A 14,893-nucleotide genomic window follows, 5' to 3' on the forward strand; every position below is an offset into this window, starting at 1 on the left:
CGCACAAACATACACTTAAGTGCACACACACAAGATAAAAATTAAAAAAACAAACCAAGAAATCCCTACGTATTGGGGGTTGACCTGAACTCCTCATCTCCCTGCCTTCACCTCCCAGGTGCTAGGATTATAGGGATTCACCACCATCCCTAGCATTTATTACAGAATTTCTTTGGCTTAAAAAAGAGCTGAGGCCATAGTAAAGGAGTAAAATGGAGCTTGCCACCAGGCCCTAAGACCTAACTTCAGCCCCTGGGATCCACATGGTGGAAGGAGAACCCACTCCTGAAAGTTGTTCCCTGATTGCCACACATTTGCCACATTACACCCACATGTGTACACACACACACACACACACACACACACACACACACACACACACACACACAAACACACAGAAACAATAGTAAGTCTGAAGAGGGTCTGCTAAAGGCTTATCCATTCTAAAGCCAAAGGTCCATTCTACTCACAGCCTCCAAAATAATATCCTTGGGGAACAGCAGAAAAGGTTTTCAGGAGGCATTGCCACAGTTGGACTAAGCTATTTCTTCAGGATACCCAGGCCTTTCTTAAAATTCCCAAAGCAAGTTGGGTGTGGTGGCACTTGTTAATCCCAGCACTTGGGAGGCAGAGGCAAGTGGATTTCTATGAGTTCGTGGCCAGCCTGGTCTACAGAGTGAGTTCCAAGACAGCCAAGGCTACACAGAAAAACCCTATCTCAAAAAGCTCCCCCACTAAAAAGAAAAAGACAAAAAACAGTGCAATGCAATGCAATACAGATCAACTACCATGATTGCATTTATTATAAGAGACCGTGGAAGTACAAGCCAAGAGGTCTGTAGAACAGTGGTCTGTAAACGTCCAGTGGAACCACTCCTGAGGAAGCTCAGATGTCCTCCTTCCCAGGGACGGCTTCCTGCAGAATACCCAGCACTCTGAATTGAGGCCATTAGAATCTGGGCACCCTTGTGCCTTTATTGGTGTTATTTTCGTCTAGCCCCTAACTGACCATTTCTACTGGAACCTCCTAAGTGGACATTACCACCTGCTCTACATCCCTGAGCTTTCTCCAAAGCAATGCTTTCCCACAGAAGGCCACCCAGCTCTAGAACCTCCCTTCCAGGGTCTGTTCCAGCCAAGTACCTCAGTGTTGATTACAGCAACAACCACCCCAGAGGGTGTGGTTTGGAGGTTACTGCACCCCTGCCCCCAGCTGCTGAATGCACAAACTACTCTGTTTTAACCAAATCCCAACAGGAAGAGGGTTCCACACTGAAGTTCCACCACCACTCTGGCCCTCATGAGCCACACCAGCAAGTCTTCCTCAACACTGTACTACATCCATTCCCTTTCCCCATGTGCTTTGCCTCTGCAGATCTCTAGAAGCCCTAGGTATGGTCTGTGCTCCTCCCCTGCAGGCTTTACACAGGTGCTGAGAATGGGAGATACCCGCACCACTGCAGAGTCCCACTGCAGAGCACGATTAGCATCTATAACCCAGCCCCAAGAACCAAGGACGACCACAGGGGCACAGCATTCCTAAGCCTCTAGTAGTCACTGACTGTGACAGTCACATGTGGTGCCCCAACCCCTAATTCTCTTGTGCCCTTTATGCTGAGAACCCTGTCCACTCCAAATCTCACCACACACCTGGGTAAGACAAAGGTGTGGGGGAGAGGGTCCTGGAAAACTAAATTCCAGAAAGAGGCTTAGTATTGCAGAGAAATTTTCCCTATGTTTGCTGTGTTCAGGTCGGGGGTTGAGAAAGGCTTTGCTCACCACAGGTTTGCTTTGTTCTAGTGTGGGAACAAAGTCCCCCAGTGTGGGACTCAAACCCAGAGCATGGCATATGCTAGGCAATTGCTCTACTAGACCTAGGCATCCAGCCTGTGAGCCCTGTGCGGAGGTGGGGGGGGGAATGTGCCATAGGAATAAATCTTGTTAGAAGAGGGAAATCCCCTTGCATTGGAATTATCTGTCTCAAGTGGCGTCCAGGAGCTGGCTTAGGTCTCTCCCCCATCCTGGCTGAACATGTAGGCCAAAGCCACACAGCTACACCAGGACATCCACTCTCACTCAAGGTTTTAAAAGCTAAACACAGGAAGGCACTGACTGCCCAGCAGCTCCCTCTGCTGGTAATCACAAAAAAAACAAACAAAAAACTGCAGGTTTCTGGTGCCAGTCCCAGGAGCCAATCCAACTATTAGCAAAACAAAACAAAACAAAAACAAACAAACAAAAACAAACAGATGGAAAAACTAGCAAAGGCCAAGGAACTGCAGATAATTGAACAGATACATGACAGAACAGTTTCCTTTTAACCAGGGAAGGGCTGACCAGTTACTAGGCCCATCCAGACAGGAGGACTAGTAGAATGAATGCCCCAAGTCCAGAGGTTTGGAAAGTCCCAACCCTACATCATCATTAAGTTCTATTCCTTGCCATAACTAGACAGATGTAACCTGAAGTAGCAACCCGCTTTGTGCTTTCTTGAAGGTCAAACCTGTTAACTGACCTTAGAGCTGGAGCAAGAAAAACACAGAATTTTTTGAATTGGTCTCAGTTACAGTCTTTTAGATTCTTACTGCAAGCCATAAAGTGCTGTTTTCTGCCTCCCATCACACCACCCGGCACAGCCTGGGCAGAGGAGCTCTTTCTTTCCTTTCCTCAGAACACCCCGACAAAACACCAGTCAGAATGTCTGCAAATGGTTTTCTTAGCAATCCTTGTCAGCAGCATAAGAACCGCAAAGTCTCTTCTCCTACCCTTATTAGATTGGCTTCCTGAAACTGAGAAGTGCAGACTTTGACCTATCGATAGCCTGTGACCCAGACAGGGGCTTCTGATAGGAGAAGCACCAGGTGCCGGCTGCCTGGAGGTCAGTGGCCTGCCCAGAAGGTCAGTGTTTCCAGTGATTCTAGGCTGGCAAGAGTGCCCAGTACACTGAGCTGTGAAGAGCCATCAGGGCTCACGATGAACAGGGCCCATCCTGGAGGGTTATGGCTACTGGAGGGTGCAGGAAGAATCCCCAAGACAGCACCAGCAGCAAGAGCATGCGGAAGAGGCAATAGGCTTAGGGGGAATGAGGTCCAGGTCCTCATCATCTGGAATCTCATCCAGGTGATAGCCATCTTGCAGCAGCTGCCGACTCACATCCTGGTTCACCTGCTAAAGGAAGAGGAGAGAACTATAAACCAGGATGCAAAGCATGCAGAGCTGCTGCCCAAAGGCAGGTCCCTGTCACCACACCCCAGTTTCCTGTCCCTGCTCTACCTAGCCCCAGGTCAACTCCACATCCTGGATTACAGAAGGAAGCATCACCATTTCCCAGCTGTGCCTTTCCAGCAGTGAGGAACTCCACAGAGGCTTATTAAAAACTATCCAGGCTTCATGCCTTTAATCCCAGCAAGGGATGCAGAGGCACGTGGATCTCGGTGAATTCAAGGCCAGCCTGGTCTACACAGAAAAATCCTGTCTCCAAAAACGAAACAAAACACCCCAAAATCACCATACTAACTTTTCCCATTGGAAACCCAGATATCCCTGTCAAAATTAAAGAATACAGTGCTGTCATGTGAGGTGGCTCACACCTTTAATTCCACCTCAGAAGACAGCGGCAGGCAGATCTCTGTGAGTTCAAGGCCAGCCTGATCTACACAGTAAATTCCAGGGCAGCCATGGCAATATCGAGGAAACGGTCTCAAAAAATAACTAAAAATAAAGAGAAAGGAAAAATAAATATAGGGCTAACAACAGAAAAATGGTCTTGACTATTAAAGGTTCATTCGGTACAGCGGAAAGGGGTAGGGAACAGCTTTGTCTGCACTGCCAGTTCCTGTTACCTTCTCTGCTGGCAGGGCTCGGCTCCTGCAAAGTCCAACAGCCCGATTTCATCAGGGTACTGACAGACAGAAAGTCAATAGGGCTAGGAAAATGTAAAACTTGAGATTCTTGGCAGTTTTCTTAGGTCTGCCCCCCCCCCTTCTTTTTTGAGATAAGGTTTATCTGTGTAGCTCTGGATCTCCTGAATGGAACTCACTCTATAGACCAGGCTGGCCTCCAATTCACAGAGATCCACCTGCCTCTGCCTCCCAAGTGCTGGGATTAAAGGTGTGCGCCACCACCTCTCAGCAAGTTTTCTTAGTTTTGACGATTTTAGTGTCTTAGACATATGAGGAGGGTGCCCCATGCAAGCTATTTTCTCCTTTGCAAAAATTGAGACTAGCCAAAGATTCCTTGGAAAACAAGGAAGGAAGATCTAGTGCAGTCATGCTCCCACTTCCGCTTCTTTGCATTTGAACTCGTACATGCTGTTATGCCCTGGCTGAGCCTTTTCTGTCCCGGTGTTTCTCCCTGGGACAATCATTCTGGAAAGATGTCTGAAAGACCAGCCCAGGAGTGCTGTGCTCAGACAGAACTGCCCAGAGACCGAACTGAAGAAAGCAGGCTCAGTGGAGGATGCTGACTCAGAAAGGGCAACTGGAGTTACTGTGACACTGGAAGGCAGGCCTATGACCAGTGGGTCCAGGTTGCAAGAAACAGGAAGACCGGCAAACTACCCTAAGAAGGAGCTGTATGTTTGCTGGGGGAGGGCAGCAAGCAATGCTGCTTGGAATGTAGTGAGTGCCCAGTCCCAGGAAGCGTCCCAGCACGTAAAGGCTAGCAGACACTTAGCTGGAATTTATCAAGAGGACTCCTGGATTATTTGAGATCATTTCTGGCCCTGAGGATATACAGTCTCCTGAATTTTCAACAGCCTTCCTAAGACACCTGGTATCTCTGCTAAGGGAAGAGGGCCTAGTGGAAGACTAGGGAACAGACCAGAACCTGGCGCAGTGCTGTGCTCACAGCAGGCACCAGACAGGCATCTGGCAGTGGTGGCGATGCCGCCTGCAGCCTGGCACTGCACACACAGGCGCTCTGGACTTGCCTCTGCAGAGGAATACCCGGAGGAGTATCTGGATTCCAGCTCCCCATCACTAGGAGAAGAGGAAGACAATCAGTTCAGGGGCCATCTATGGAGCACAGCTGCAAATGGCAAGGAGGAGAACATGCAAGAGGGTCTGAAGGCCTTGTGAAGCAAAGACCGCACACCACAGAGCTCAAGCCCAGAGTCTCCAGTGAGTACCAGGGGCTCCCTCAGTTGACCTCAGCAGAAACAGACATTCTCACTGAAAGTGCAGGCCAAATAGGACAGGATGACCCTTCCAGCCACGCCATCCCCGGAAGGGACAGCACTCAGAAGAGAACACCCCTGGAATGTGCATGAAAGGCCCTGGAGAAGACAGGCAACAGGCAGGGGCGCCAAGCAGTCTGCAGCGCTAGCCAAGCCACTCCCGACTGTTTCCAAGGGAAGACTCACCTGTCAGAGTCAAGGGACACCAGGTTTTCATCTGGACTCTGGCTAAGAGCAGTATAGCCCTTGTTAAACTTCACTGACCTGAGGAGAGATGGGGAGGGGAAGAAAGCACAGGCATTTCACGGGGAAGGGCAGAGTGCTGGTCCCCATACAGAAAGAACTAATTGGACCGTTCCAGACTTCCCTTCTACCCTGTCATAGCCACCACAACCTAATGCTCTATACAGGTGTCTCTGGCTCCTCAAATTATGTTCTAGCCCACTCTACTCCATGTGATAGCTCCTAGGAAAAATACATCTTTCGAACCGGGTAAAGCAGCTTCTCTCCACCTTATTTAACCAGAGGATCTCAGGCAAATCCCTTCACATTTGAGTTTCAACATTCAGCTGTAAACAGCCATACTATGTGAGGTCTTATTCAACTCTGAGAGTTTCCCATTCTATGAAAGGAAGGAAGGAAGGAAAAGAAAAGTGCAAACACTGCCCAGGTCATTCTCATGGGGCTCTCCATCTTGATTCCTGGGACTCCAGCCACCATCTCTCCCCTTAATGCATTATCTTGTCTATGCACTGATGGAACTCTCCTATTCCAGAGCCTATTTCTTGATATTAGCACAGCCTCAAAGGAAGAGTAGAGGTAGTTCCAGTTCCCATTCTTAAGGTGAACCTGTCAACAGACTAGCTAGCTAGCTCAACCTTAAACTTCAGCGCCCTGTTTCCCAGGCTAAAGGCCTTCCTTGGAAGCTGCTGACAGAGGAGGTGAAGCCCATTGAGACCTTTTCCCTGAAGAATCGGGGCGGTTCGGCAAGGCCCCCAGCATGCCCTTTCTCCGTAGAACGGCCTTGGCCAGGTCCCGGTGCTTCTCTGGAAGTCAAAAGGTTCTGTGTCAGCCAGGTCTTCCTCGTCCCGCTGCTTCCCAGGCTCTCAGCGGCGGGAGATGGCTGCACCTAAAACCCCTTCCCCTCTGGGGACAAGATTATGGGACTCCGGGGCCCAAACCCTGGCCACAACAGCCCGCTCCAGCAGAGACCCTCATGCAAACTGCTGCACTCACGAAGCTTAGCCTGAATGGAAGGTGCGCGCGTCACCATGTACGGTCCCCGCTTCTCCACAGCAGCGGGCGGGCGTTCCCCGAGACGGAGGGCTGCGCCGCCGCCCCGTCCGGAAGGCAGTCCCGCAGCTTCTGCTGTGCCATCGGGGGCCGCGCCAGGCTGGGTCCCCTGGGTGGACATCTGCACCGCGTGCCCCCGGAGCTCCGCGGTCGCCATGCCCCGCCCCGCCCCGCCAGAGGCCAGCCCAGCGCGGGGAAGAACGAACGGCGGGGCTTGCACTCCTTTAGTAAGACGGTGGCGCAGGGCTTCGGCTTCCCTCCGCGGCCTGCAGTGGGGCGAGCATCAAGGTTCCGCCCGGACTGTCAGGAGTCGGGCAGCCCAGGTCCTGCTTTCCAGTTACTCTGAAACCTGAAGTCTATTTAAGCCTGATGATGTGGAGGATATCAGTTCAGTCTATAGTTTAAGTAAAATGACATTTATGCGGGGTGGCGGGAGTGTGCCTCCCCAAGGAGTCTCTGTGTGCCTTGAGTGTCTCTTTCGCCTCAGCCGGAGCTCCTTTAGGGGTGTTAATACAGAAAGAGTCAGGCTGAAATGAAGAGGCGATGTCACCCTTTTCTAGAAAAGGGAACAGGTCCGGGAGGATCAGGATCTGTTGCAGGATGTCTGATCACATTGTGAACCCCGAATTTGCATTAATTAAATGAAACCTTGGGTCAAGAGGTGGAGCTAGCAATTACCTGACAGGAAGTAGTCATAGAGAGTTAGAGGGAGTCCGGAAAAGGATAGAGAAACACACAGGAAGTAGGAGGGAGGGACGTTGAGTCTGACGGGTTTTTTTAGTTTGACCAGTGGGAAGGAAGTTCCTTTTGTTGGTCGCCAGCTAAGGAGGAAGGTCTGCTAGGTTTTCACCCCAGCCTCTGACTTCCGAGTCTTTACTGGTAAAATAGAACGGTAGAAACTTAGTTAACAACTACATTGGGCTGCAGTGGCAGAGGTGGGTCTCGCGGGACGCAGAAGTCCCGCTAGGCCTCAGCCTGAGCCTCGGGCCAGTGACTGTGGAACCACAGTCAGTCGGTGAAACAGCAGTAGAATCAGGTGCAGCCGCTGTACTGACAATAGAACAACATTTGGTGCTCCAGCGCGTGGCACAACCACACGACAGAGAAATCACACCAGCAGTGGACAAACTGAGAAGTCACCAGATCTGGTAAGACACCTGAGAAGTCCTTAAGGAGAGAGTTAAATAATATTAAAAAGAACAATCTTTCCCACGTTAAGGATGGGAAATATCACAATGCAGGGAGTTAAGACCCTGTATAATGCTACTAAGGATGACTTGAAAATGAAAGCAGTAAGTGAGGCGTTAAACGACTTAGCTGGGATTGACGTAATGCCGACTGTAAATACCTTGAGTCTGGTAATTCGTATTTTATCCATAATAGCTACAGTGTATTTTTGTGCCAAATATAAAAGGTGGTTTGATAATCGTGCCAAATATGAAGAGTTGATTGATAAGATACAAGCCTTAGAAAGACTTATCAATGAAAATAAGCAAGCTACTCAGGTACAGACAGAGGAACGGCGACCCAAGGTTATTAGAAAACCAACCTTATGTTATGGAGAAGTTCCATGTAATCCTTTGGAAGTATTAGATTTGAGGAGATTTAAGGAAGATGTTGTTTCATATGGTATGCATTCACCCTTTGTGAAGTGGATATTAAACTCATGGGCAACTCAGAACAGAATTATCCCCCAAGAATGGAAAGATTTGGTAGCAGCAACATTGGAAGCTGGTCCTCAGTTACAATGGCAAATATGGTGGAAAGAGGAAGCTAGGGCCATAGAAGAACAAAATAGGGCTAGAGGTATTAATATTTCCCAAGATCAATTGCTAGGTGAAGGCCAGTATGCTAACTTGCAAAGGCAACTTGAATTTGATGACTCCATCTTGGTGCTGTGTCAGTTAGCAGCCTTGAATGCTTGGGACAAAGTTAAAGAACCAGGAAAGAGTTCTGAGTCATTAAGTACAATTATACAAGGCCCAAAAGAAGCCTTCACTGATTTTTTACAAAGATTGACCCCAGCTGTAAATAGAATAGCATCAGATCCAGAAATCAGACAACTAATAATTGAAGTTTTGGCTTTTGAAAATGCTAATTCTGAATGCAAAAGGGTGATCAGGCCTCTAAAGGCAAGATCAGCACCAATAGCAGAATGGATTAGAAATACGGCTGATATTGGATCTCATACTTCTGATGAAACTTCAATAGAAGAAGTTATCGCTAAAGGTTTGAGGAAAAGACAAACCGTCAAATGTCTTGGCTGTGGCAAGCAAGGTCATTTCAAGAGGGATTGTAGGCAAAGTGTTACTAGAAACAATGTTTTTTTCTAGAGATAATTCACAAAGAAGGTCCCTGCCCTCTGGAGTATTCAGAAGGTATGGTAAAGGCTAACATTAAATTAATGAATGCAGATGAACAAGGGAAAAATCAAACAGGTTTTTGCATATTACAATGTAAAGCATATTCTGGGTATACCACACAATCCTACAGAATAAACAGTTATAGAAAGATCCAATCATACTTTAAAAATATATGCTAACTAGCCGGCGGCGGCGGCGGCGGCGGCGGCAGCGGCGGCAGCAGCAGCAGCAGCAGCAGCAGCAGCAGCAGCAGCGCACGCCTTTAATCCCAGCACTCGGGAGGCAGAGGCAGGCGGATCTCTGTGAGTTCCAGGCAAGCCTGGTCTACAAAGCGAATTCCAGGAAAAGACCCAAAGCTACACAGAGAAACCCTGTCTTGAAAAACAAAAACAAAGCTACACAGAGAAACCCTGTCTTGAAAAACAAAAACAAACAGACAAACAAACAAACAAAAAAAAATATATATATATATATATATATATATATATATATATATATATATATTGTACTAACTAAACAGAAAGGAGTAACAGAGAGCCCCAGAGATAGATTACATAGTGCTTTATTAACTTTAATTTTTTTTTTGTTTTTTTGTTTTTTTGTTTTTTTTCAAGACAGGGTTTCTCTGTGTAGCTTTGCCTGGAGCTCACTTGGTAGCCCAGGCTGGCCTCGAACCCACAAAGATCCACCTGGCTCTGCCTCCCAAGTGCTGGGATTAAAGGCGTGTGCTACCACTGCCCCTAAATTTTTTAAATGCTAATGAGCAAAAAACAACAGCTGTTGAGAGATAATGGGTTGTGGAAAAAACTGCTGAATTAAACCAGCATATATTTTAAGGATGTCTTAACTTCAGAATGGAAGTCAGGAAATGTGTTGCTTGGGGGAGAGGTTATGCCTTTGTTTCCACAGGAAACGAAAAGCTATGGATTCCTTCAAAATTAGTAAAGATCATATTTGACCGGGAAAGACCTTCTGAAAATCTTGGCTGCAGACATGAAGGAAGAAACCAAGAAAAATTATAAAACAGGTGACGTATATGCTGATCCCTAGACATGGGGACAGCTCTTAGGTTGGATGGGACATAATAAACCTCGCCAGTCGGTGGTGGCGCACGCCTTTAATCCCAGCACTCGGCAGGCAGTACCAGGTGGATCTCTGTGAGTTCAAGGCCAGCCTGGGCTACCAAGTGAGTTCCAGTAAAGGCACAAAGCTACACAGAGAAACCCTGTCTCGAAAAACCAAATAAATAAATAAACAAACAAACCTTGTTGGTTACAGAGTCCTCATGACTTATTATTACATGCCATCCTTTCATATGGCATGGATAGAGGTTTATAGTACAGTGTGATTATACAGTCCAAATGGACTTATAAAATTGATAGATGCCTTTTACCTGCTCAAACATAGAGAAGGGAATCATATTTAGCTGATTTGTGCATACCATGATTTCCGTACTTGTGTTGATGCAAATATGAATGTTACCTTTAAAAGTTTGTGTTTTTAGAACAAAAGGACCAAACACCAATGAAGAGAAGACAAGTAGTAACCCAAGTGATCCAGCCTCTGAGAGTGCCTCCATTGTTATATCCTCAAAAATCTTCATCCAGGACAACTTCAAAGCTGCTAGCTGAGATGGTCTAGCCTCACAGACTACTCCAGCCAGGACTTCAGTTAGCCCTGCACCTTCCCATCACACAGAGACTGGGCAATAAATGATATAGCTAGCTCTCCAAGGGCTTGACCATTATCTCAATTGTCTCGGGTCCCCTAAAGATGCCATCGCCCCCAGACAGCAGGAAGCAATTTTAAGAACACAACGACCACATTCCCGAGAGGTGGGGTGGGTGGTTTTGTTTTGTCAGTGGGTTATGCATATTTGTCATCATTTGGGGGGTTGGTTACAATTGGTCATGGTCAGGGAGGAAACTAAGCAAAGGAGGTTAGGTTCAGGGATTTCTTTTTCTTTCCTCTTTCTTTCTCCTATCTAGTGTTGAAAGGGGGGTGGGGGATAAGGGATAAAAAGAAAAGGGGGGGATAAGGGATGAAAAGAAAAAAAGGGATAAGGGATGAAAAGAAAAAGGGGGGAATAAGGGATGAAAAGAAAAAGGGGGGATATAGCAATTATAGGATAAAATGGTAGATTATTGAATCTATTTTTAAACTAAAAAGCAACTACTAGTCTCAAATATTTCACATTGGTATAAATTGTATATTGATACAAATTTAAGGTTATTTTTGTTACAACATACTGTATATATGTTTCTACTCTTGTTTAAGGTATTGTACCTATGCAACTCATTTAAAAATGTAATGTAAAGTTCTAGTCTTTGAAAGCTACTATTACAAACTGTTTAGGATAATTAAGAAATGCAGGCTATGCTGGGTGGTGGTGGCACGTGCCTTTAATCCCAGCACTCGGGAGGCAGAGGCAGGCGGATCTCTTGAGTTCAAGGCCACCCTGATGAGTGAGTTCCAGGAGAGCTAGGGCTGTTACACAGAAAACTTGTCTCAAAAGAAAAAGAAATGCAGGTTAGTAGTTAGTCGCCTATAACAAACTTGTGGTCATGTTAGGTATGTTTTCAAGGTCAAACAGATATATTTTAGATGGATAGGTGGTCTTCAAACACTTCAGAGATCTACAGAATATGGCATTTAAGATGTTTTCGTAACATAAGACTTTTCATGATGGTGAGATATGTCTGCTCCTGGCAGCACCAGTCTACTTCAAAGAAGATGATGGGCATTGAAGAACCTCCATATGGAGTTTGCTTTAAATGTGGCAAACCTAGCCACTGGCAAGAAACTGCCTTTGCCTCAACTGCTGACAGTGTGCTGTCCAAATTGGATAAGCAGGACAGAAAGGAAGCTAACTGCCGAACTTTGCCAAGACAAGGTAGGCCAGTCTTCAAAATTCCTGCTTCACAGTAAAGTCTGTCAGATATTCTAGGCCTATAGGCCAAAGATGGATGCCCCAACGGTGCAGAGGAACCTTGGATGACTGTCCAGGCAGCCAGCTATCTCTGTCATTTGTATAATTTTGGAAGTTGCTTGCTCTGCACTTCCTGTTTATTCAGGTAATATTTTATCCTTCTCAAATCTCTGATGGGGTTGAAGACTAGATAGTTATAGTTTCACAGTTTTCCTTGTTACCAATTTAAAAAAAGAAACTCAGAAAAGAGATGTACAGTTTATAAAGGTTGAGAAACAAAAGCTTAAGTTTATCTAAGGAAATGTTTAAGGTCTAAAAGGATATTTTTAACTGGTAATACAAGTTATGATAGAAAATGATTAAGGTAATCGTTTTGGACTCACCAAGATAGGATAAATAATAAAGTACTTTCTCTAAAGTTGCCAAATACAAAAGGACTCATTGTGAATATAATTCTTACCTGATAATTGTTCTTATTGTATATAGTCTTACTGTATTAAAGTTAAAACCTGGTTGGGGATTTAGCTCAGTGGTAGAGTGCTTGCCTAGCATGTGCAAGACCCTGGGTTTGATCCTCAGCTAAAATAAATAAATAAATAAAAATTAAAACCTTTCTTTTTTTTTTTTTTTTCTTCAGACAAAAAGGGGAAATGTGGGATATTTGATCACACTGTGAACCCTGAATTTGCATTAATTAAGTAAAACCTTGGGTCAAGAGGTAGAGCCAGCAACTAGTTGACAGGAAGTAGTCAGGAAAATGAATGGAGAACACTGGAAGTAGTAGGGAATAACTTTGAGTGTGGTGATCATTTTTGGTTTGGGATGGTTGAAAAAGAGTCCCTCATGGTTGGTCACTAGCTAAGAAGGAAGGTCAGGTGGTTGCTTCTTGGCCTCTCTGAGCTAGCAGGTTTTCACCCCAGCATCTGACTCCCAAGTCTTTATGGGTAAAACATAAAGATAGAGACTTAGTTAAAACTACATTGGGCTGCAGTGGTAGAGGTGGTTCTGGCGGGACACAGAAGTCCTGCTGGGCCTTTGCCTGAGCCACAGTCAGTAGCCGAAACAGCAGTAGATTCAGGTGCAGCTGCTATACCAATGGTAAACAAGGATCTACCATGGCATCCTACCCAAAGTCCACCTTTTTTTTTTTTTTTTTTTTTTTTTTTTTTTTTTGCGTGGCATTTGTTTTTATTAGAAAATCCATTTGCTAAGTGCCCCTAATGCAGGCAGAGCCTGTTTAGGACACACAGCTTCCATTTGGTCTTCTGCCCTCTTGAGAGGAGCTGCCAGGGGATGGAGGTGTCAGACAGAGTACAAGGGGCCCCACCTAGACCCCCAAGAGTTCACATTGCCAGTAACATACCAACAGCACCTTGGTGGGACCCTCAAGCCCCAAAGCTGTGGCAAAAGGCAGTCCTGTTTGCCTTCAGGGAGGACAGGGAGGCTCGCACAAACTCCCAGGCCTGCCTTTGCATTCTGGTTGAGTTCAGGGTAGAATCCAGGACAAGATGGCCATGGACCAAGGGCCAAGAGAACACACTTGATAGCCTATGTAGTCTGGAAAACACCTGGTTTCTTGGGAGAGAGGGCTGAGGAACTGCATTCAGTTCTTGGGTTTAGGAGTATCGTATTTCCTCTTGCTTGAATATCACAGGAGCAGAGGGATGCCTATGGAGGGCAAGGTCATGACTCCAAAGGCTGCCCAGTCCAGAAAATGGGGGGAGAATCTCCTGTCAAACTCCCGCTGGGTGAGGATTCTTCCCTGTCCAGGTGCACTGGTGGAGTCTACACAACAAGCCCATCCTCGGCCAAATAGGTAATAGTTGCGGAGGTGAAGTTGAAGTAACCAGCTTTGAGAGGATGCAGGACCACTGTGTGGGAGACATTGCTAGCACGGGCAATCTGGTCCCACTCAACGTTGAGTGTACCAGAGACGATGCCAAAGCCTTCTGGAGGGAAGGAACCATCAGATAATTAATTCCACATCTAGAGCTGACATTGTAGATGTTATACTGCAGGATTGGGTCCCACCCTTCCATAGCCTCCTTCTGCTTGACTGACAGCTAATAGAGCCAACTCTACAAATGCCAGCGGCCTCATCGTGAGTACCCCAAAAGCCTCTCTGGGCCACAGACCAGTCCCCCATTTTTTGCAACGCTTTGCTTGCCTTTGCTCTTCAGGCATGTTTCCACACTTAAATACAACCTCGGGCCTGGCCGTATGGCAGGCGGTAAAGTCCTTGCCTGGAATGCTTGAGGCTTTTATTTTGGGAGGGGTGCTGATCTCTTAACAACAAAGATAAAATGGGAAGCCGGACATGATGGCACACACCTAAAAGCCCAGGACTGGGGAAGTGGAGGCCAGAGTTCAAGACAAACCTGTCCTGTAAGTCCTTGTCTTTTAACAAGAATGAAGGTCCTGCAGTAACAAAAATGAATTAGATGCTAGAAAGCAGGGTGGAAGTGCATGTGAGTCTGTGTGTGGCAGGAACAAGGCTGTGTCAAAACTTGACTTTTCTAGCCCCCAAGGGATGTGCTTGTGTCTGGCTGGAAATGAGCTCCAGATCCTTGTAGAAACTGCCAAATATTCAGCTGTTCCACAGCTAACATTGTCACAGAGTAGGTCAATATTGTGCGGCCTAGATCACCAGGGACAAACAAGCAAGCAAAAAATGCTGGGAAGGAGGAAATAAAAGAATTTGGGGCTAGAGTTTTTGAAAAAAAGAAAATCAAACACAGTGGAGTCTGCGTTACTTTGGTGAATTCCACCCATACACTATTTGTTGGACTTGTTCTCTTTTTAGGCAGAGTCTCGATATGTAGCCCAGACTGACGGACCTTGCACTCACAATCCTCCATCCTTGGTTTCCCGGGTACTGGAATTACAAGTTTGTACCACCATTTCTGGCTGTTGGAATAGTTTCCCTCCAGAAACACATGACTTGGTTTTAATGTTCAGTTTTCATGTTGAAAAGAAGCTATGGTTGTTTCTTTTATACAAATGACATTGCTATAATTAATCTAACAGAAAACTGTGTTGATTTACATCATTGTTCTGTTCTTATGTCTGTTACCACATTTGAACATGGGATTTGGAGTGACCTAAATTTGTGTTCCTGGGTCATGGTCACTA

At 46.2% G+C, this 14,893-nt stretch overlaps 2 protein-coding genes across 7 annotated transcripts; both read right to left on the reverse strand.

The window, feature by feature from the left end:
* Window positions 1-774: 774 nt before the first annotated feature.
* Window positions 775-7,174, reverse strand: Fam219b (family with sequence similarity 219 member B). Of its 6 annotated transcripts, none has more exons than XM_028865100.2 (5): window positions 6,413-7,174; window positions 6,135-6,222; window positions 5,363-5,440; window positions 4,828-4,979; window positions 775-3,165 (listed from the first exon to the last, which is right to left on the reverse strand). In XM_028865100.2, exons 1-5 carry the CDS (start codon window positions 6,624-6,626, stop codon window positions 3,113-3,115), a joined length of 585 nt encoding a protein of 194 aa, XP_028720933.1. In that variant the 5' UTR covers window positions 6,627-7,174; the 3' UTR covers window positions 775-3,112. The 6 variants fall into 6 exon arrangements, with proteins under 6 accessions (XP_028720933.1, XP_028720930.1, XP_028720927.1 ...); XM_028865097.2 differs by having other exon boundaries at window positions 4,931-4,979; window positions 6,413-7,170; XM_028865094.2 differs by having other exon boundaries at window positions 775-3,168; window positions 4,931-4,979; window positions 6,413-7,169.
* Window positions 7,175-12,903: 5,729 nt separating this feature from the next.
* Window positions 12,904-13,861, reverse strand: Ssr2 (signal sequence receptor subunit 2). Its single transcript, XM_028865102.2, is given in 4 exon segments — window positions 12,904-13,549; window positions 13,552-13,737; window positions 13,740-13,801; window positions 13,803-13,861. Coding segments are annotated over 4 exon segments (492 nt in total). The 3' UTR covers window positions 12,904-13,364.
* Window positions 13,862-14,893: the final 1,032 nt, after the last annotated feature.

This window comes from Peromyscus leucopus, chromosome 7, assembly GCF_004664715.2.
Source record: "Peromyscus leucopus breed LL Stock chromosome 7, UCI_PerLeu_2.1, whole genome shotgun sequence".
Lineage (NCBI taxonomy): Eukaryota > Metazoa > Chordata > Mammalia > Rodentia > Cricetidae > Peromyscus > Peromyscus leucopus.